We start from the raw sequence: 6103 nt of genomic DNA, 5'->3' as shown, positions 1-6103 counted from the left end.
ACGGTGGCTATAGGACAGTAGGGTGAGTGAGGGTGTGCAGGAATCATTTTTAGTGTTTGCGTTTGCCTTTAGGTAGAAACATAGGCAAAAGAGATGCGTGAAAGTAAGGGAGAGACACAGAGAAAAACAGACTACTCTACAGAGACACACATGGAGAGAAAGAACAGAGAGAAAGAAAGGAGGTAAAGTACCTAATAGACTGAGACTTCTGCGAGGCGGAGGTGGAGGCGTGGGAGGGTGCCGAGTGTTCGCTCCTCTCCTCGAAATATCCACATCCACCAATGAAACAGTCTCACCTGCACCCAGAAATGGAAAGAAGGAAAGAGAAAGAGAGGGAATGATAGAGGAAGAGAGTGATGCCACTAAAGAGACATGAGTTCTTGGACCAGAGTTTGCCTCCTCAGCCAAGAAATGGCAGAGCCCCTTACCAGTGAAAGGAGCAAAGGAAGCAGGAGAGAAGGCACTTTGGGCCCTGGTCATTCTGGGTTGGCTATGGCAAGAGAAAGACAGCAAAATAGGAATGAAATAAGTTATAGAGGGATGGAATATAGAGGTGATTGGGTGAAAAACAGATATTAGCTAGGTAGCCTAGATTTAGAAGAAACAAAAACAGATTTTGAAAATAGTCTTGACAGTTATGGGTCTATAATATCCGGATATAAATTATAGGCATACAATCAGTAATTACTCACGATGCTTAAAAGTGTTGTAGTCCTTACCTGTCCACGTCATGCTCCCCACCACTTCCACTGGCCATGTCCGTCAGACTTCCAGCGGAGGAGATTGAAAAGGCCACTGATGGCCTCTTATCCAGAAGGCTATTGGAACCACTACAGCTTTTAGTTCTGAAAAGTTTACTCAGGCGTATTTTAAGTGAGCCCTTTCTGGACTTCCCTGGAACTTTTAGTGTTTTCTCTCCGTCGCTTCCCCGACCGTTTGGAGTCCGGGGCGCACTGACGCACTTGTCTGCCAGTTTCCGGGGTGTTGATGCCTGGCTAGGGTTTGGACTGACAGGTCGGTTCGAGCTTGGTGTAGCCGCAGAGGCCCCAGGTAATTTCGACACCTCCGGATTCTGTTCTGTATCTCCCGGGCTCGGTTGAGTTGGGTTAGGTGCGTTTCCATGCAGGCTACATACTTGTGCGTCACCGTGCGCCGACGGACAAGGTTCTCCAGCCACCCCTTCCATCTGTCTGGTCAACTCTGCTTGAAAGCTATTGAGAGAAAATGCACCGGACATCTTTTGAACTCGACGTGCTCGACTTTCATCCGAATCGTCGTCCGGGCAGCCAGTGATACCCAGGCTGGCCACGTCCCCAGTCCCCAGCCCCTCCAGCACCAACAAAGCATCGCTAGTCTCAGTCGGGTCATCCCCATGCCCCATCCCCGCCGGTGCCGGCCCATGTGCACCCTGACACGAGCACTGGGGCATCTCCCCGTCCTTGAATAATATCTTGGGTACCGCGCCGAGCCCCAGCTCCCCGAACCTTCTGGCCAGGTCGAACACTGGGCCGTTGGGCAGTTCCCCGGTTGTGCACCCCCATTTCGACTCTATCATGGTGAGAGGATTGGATTTATCCGATAAGGGAGGCCAGTCTAATGGGTTGGTGATCAAACGGTGCCGATGACATAGCTCACCTCCCTCGATATCGGCAGCAACCGTGGATAATGCCACCCGAGGATGCAGACCCCAGCTCCGGGACAGATGGTTCTGCTGTTGCGTGTCGCCGGCGCTGAGCGTATTGTTATTGATGCCTCCGCTTATGTCGGAGACAGAGCTGGAGGTCTTGTCCAAACCAATATGTTCCCTCGACTGATTCCGACCGTCGGATTCACGGTCTAAAATCTCCTCACCATCCCTCAATATGTTAGGAAACACAAGGAGCTGAGGCCGTAAGCCGCCTCTGTGAGCGAACTCAAAGCCCTTGGCCTCCATAGCGCTCTGTGGAGGAAGAGTAATAGACACCGAAGGTCTAGTTGCCATCACCCCGGTGTCAGGTGCCGCCGTTCCGCAGCTCTGTTGTGCATTGTTCAGCGAAGAGAGATGCCCGGAATGCGCGAGGCCTGTCTTGGGATCTCGGGAGAATTCCAAGCCCCCTTTCATGTTGCTATGAGCCAAGACCTCTTTACCGAGTCCTGCCACCACTCCACCCGACGACAGATTCCCATTCTCCTCGTCTAAGCGGTCATCTTCGGCCGCGGAAACCAGGCGCATCAAGACAAAATCGGGAGACATATCTTGCGCGTTGTTCATAATTATTCCTCAATTCACGAAAGGGAATAAACGATTTCAACGCTTCACATAGCTACCGCCGTTTGATGGATCCCCGTTGTCATATAATACAAGAAAGGCCAAAGCGCTATCTACCATAAATAGGCTACGAGCGAATAAACTATTTAAAGCGTTCTTTCATTATCGCACAGATAAGCGCCTACAAAAAAACGACATCCATTTCTATTCTAACGAAGACCGAGCGAGTGCATGCATAAATATATCCAGCTTGCTGTTGTAAGCAGTCGAACCCCGGGGTCAAACATACGGTCTCATATGTTAGAATAAAAAGCCTCACAAGTCTGACCACTCTCTTTCTCTCGCTATCTCTCTCATGTTTCCAGCGAAGCCCCACCCGCTCCCTCACTTCCGCAAATCCTATGCGTTCGTTCTGTGTTCAGTGTGTCCCTTGTCTCCCTCTCCCTCCCCCCATTTCTCTCTCCCTGTAGCGTGAAGTGATGAGAGAGAGAAATCAAATAAAAGTTTATTGGTCGCATACACAGATCTGCAGATGTTATCGCAGGTGCAGCGACATGCTTGTGTTTTCTAGCTCCAACAGTGCAGTAATATCTAGCAATACAAAAAAAATACACACAAAATAACACAAATAATTAATCATTTCAGATTGCTGGGCTACTTTGCAATTAGTGACATGCATAGTAGCCTAAATATTACAACATCCAAATTGTTCCAATTATTGACATTGATTGGGGGAAATTAATTCAATACAGGACTACATTTGTTGTGGCTGAATTGTATTGATTGATGGCTGTATAATAGGCTACGGATTGATTAGTTGCAAGAATCAGCATGGTAATAACATCCCTAATAGCTTAGGCAATAATAAACATTTAGTATTCAAGGCCTATTTTGAATTCACTGCACGTCTTAGGAAATGATAGGACGACTTAGTCCATTATTTTCTCCGGGTGCACAGAATAAAAATCTGACCACTTGTGCCAATGGCTGTGGGCAGTGCTGGGCACCTGATCTGCTCAGTCTGTTCTTGGCATCTCACCGCCCAGTCTTCGCCAACTTAAAAGCTGTGTCAATTTCAGTTCAATCTGGCTCGGGAAGAAACAATCTAACATTGTGCTATTAAAGTGACTAAGGAAATTAGGGGAGGAAAAATAAGAAATAAAGATTCACAATCTATTCTATTCCAGACTGTGCCACATCATCAAAACTTCCTGGACGAGAGTCATTGCACAGGCCCTCACACTATGAGACTGCACTTGATGTGACTGCACTTAAAAACATAAATCTGTTGATTCAGCAAATCCACGTGTCACTTATACAATGTAATGTCATAGAATAGAATAGAACAAGATAGAATCTAAATTCCATCAATTAATTTGCAAAAGATAAATCATCAATGTATGGGTGTGTATAATTAGACCTCCCCTATCATCACCATTTGACTTCCACTTGTAGCCTGCTAGATTCAGAGGAGTGGCCTCCTAGACTGCACTCATTGTTCCCCAATTAAAGTGATAAGACATGATTTGGGAATTCTAGAGCCTTCCATCAGAGCGAGCAGCACTGTCCTGAGCTTGACAACCTACATTTCAGCAATGCCTATCTGCCCTGGTTGGATAGCCCATTTCAGATTTCAGGATGCTATCAATTTCCTCCACTTGTCATATACAATACGTACCACCTTGCAGACAAAGGATGACAAAAGGTTTTCACCCATAAATCATGACTCATTCAATCCCTTGTAAAAAAATATTTTATTTTTGATTTATATCTCTCAACCAGAAGGTGGTGCTACAGGCCACCAATGATGGTAACCCCACTGAAGCCCAGTTTAATACAAATGATCATCGTAGAATGGATGGACAGTCATTTCATTCTTGATGAGTGCTAGCTAGTATGTAAACACATATATTTAAGTCAATGAGATGGTGCAGGGTCATGCATTATCATGATCACAGATAATGTTTAATTCAAAATCTGCTTATACAGGTAATGTTGGGCAGGGCTGGCAACACAAGGGGCTGAAAATGCACATATGCACAACAATGAAATGGCTTGCTTATCAAGGGTCATTTTAAACAGAGTCCTGATTGTGAGATTTGCATTGCCATTGAGTCCCAATTGTGAGATTTAAATGGATGTATACATAAACACAGACTATGCACGGATCATTTGGTGTCAACATTTACAAGCAGGCATTACTTCTGTATTACTATGAACAAACTCCCAACTACCTACAGTAAAAGCACAGGCACATGTGAACACACAGACTATACACACTTAAAATACACGCACACGCACACACACGGGCACACACACGCACACGCACACACACACACATCTGTGCAGCCTCATTGTCTTTCCCACACCACTGCAGAACCTCCCCTGCTCTGCAGTCCTGGGTGGGGGTAGGCGACCCACAGGAATGGATGAAAATTCTCAGAAGCCCGTTGCCATGGCACCGAAACAAGGATGTGCCTGCATCACCCAGAGCCTGGAGTTGTCTGCTCCATCACTGAGATATAAGAAGGGGTGGGAGGTGTCTCTCTCTCTCTCTCTCTCTCTCTCTCTCTCTCTCTCTCGCTCCCTCTCACACACAAACACTCCCTCTCTCTCTCCTTCTCTCCCACACACCCTCCTTCCCTCATTCTTAGTGATGATGAATACTGAATCGTATGATAAGGGAGATTCCCATTTTATAGCCACACATGACGACACTCAATATGAATCTATCTCCACCTGTTCGCCAAATAGACACCGGTAATCTATTTGTCAACACACCTCATACAGCTGAAAGCATCATCATATCTATAGCATCCCTGACTTCGCTGGCAGTGTGTGTCACTGTGTACATATTCGTGGAGGATCAAAGAGCAGCCTGGTCCCTCATCCACTCTCCTGGCTGACCCCGTTGGAACACAGGGGGTTAATCCATCGAGTGCACGATTTTGATGGATGCCCAAATACAGGCGGATTAACCCTCATCCTGCATCATCCTCTCTCCTCTTTGCGCTGCAGACACACACGCACACTAAAACACACGCAGACATACACAGCAGTCCCTGCCGCCAACAGATGTGCACTCTCATCACTCCACAGGCACAACAGTTACATTAGCATCTCCAGCAGCATACTGAGGGGGAATCACAGAAAGAGAGAGAGGGAGAGAGAGGGGGTAGAGGTTGAGGAGCAGGGGTAATCACCGTCAGTCAGAAAGAGAGAGAGGGAGAGAGAGGGGGTAGAGGTTGAGGTGCAGGGGTAATCACCGTCAGTCAGAAAGAGAGAGCGAGAGAGAGAGTGGACAGTGAGAGCGAGAGATGCTTTACAGAGGAACTGTGGAGCGAGCAAGAATGTAACAGGCAGACAGAAGGAGGAGTGCAGAAGAGAGAGAGAGACACAGAGGAAAGCCACTCTTTTTCTTTCCCCTTCCACACACTACTGCACCTGCTCTCTCTCTCCGACCCACCTTGCCTCAGACCCTCAATATTGGGCTGTTCCCTCACTCCCCTCCTCCCTCTCTGCCTCCTCCTGTCGTACACGCTAGCGCTTGTTTCGGGCTGGGAGTGTGGCGCACCTCTCTCTCTCTAATCTCGGTTGGTTTTGTCTCTCACTGCTCTGCTGCTGCTCTCACAGGGGACCCGTCGTCAGGAAAGGGGAATACAAAACATGGGAGTGACAGGCAGATTGACTGCGGACATGATGGGAATGGTAGTAGGATTGAGCGGGAACGCTACTGGATTTTCCCAACAATTCCCTCTCCCTCCCACCGACATGCAGGATTAACCAGGAACACAAGTTGGATTCCCCCAGTTCCCATTGGAGGTAGAGAGTATGATTTTTATCCGTGTGTGTGTG

At 47.6% G+C, this 6103-nt stretch overlaps 1 protein-coding gene across 2 annotated transcripts in view; it reads right to left on the bottom strand.

Annotated features, from left to right (window-relative positions):
* The window catches only part of LOC135523517 (suppressor of cytokine signaling 7-like), a 10040-nt gene extending 7443 nt beyond the window's left edge, over positions 1 to 2597 (bottom strand). For both annotated transcript variants that reach the window (XM_064950265.1, XM_064950273.1), the window contains exons 1-3: positions 720 to 2597; positions 429 to 490; positions 192 to 296 (exon numbers count right to left, since the gene is read on the bottom strand). In XM_064950265.1, the coding sequence (XP_064806337.1) occupies positions 192 to 296; positions 429 to 490; positions 720 to 2251 (1699 nt within the window). In that variant the 5' untranslated portion in view covers positions 2252 to 2597. The remainder of the gene's footprint in view (positions 1 to 191; positions 297 to 428; positions 491 to 719) is intronic.
* Between the last annotated feature and the right edge of the window lie 3506 nt (positions 2598 to 6103).

This window comes from Oncorhynchus masou, chromosome 4, assembly GCF_036934945.1.
Source record: "Oncorhynchus masou masou isolate Uvic2021 chromosome 4, UVic_Omas_1.1, whole genome shotgun sequence".
NCBI lineage: Eukaryota > Metazoa > Chordata > Actinopteri > Salmoniformes > Salmonidae > Oncorhynchus > Oncorhynchus masou.
This window is presented reverse-complemented; position numbering and strand designations above follow the sequence as displayed.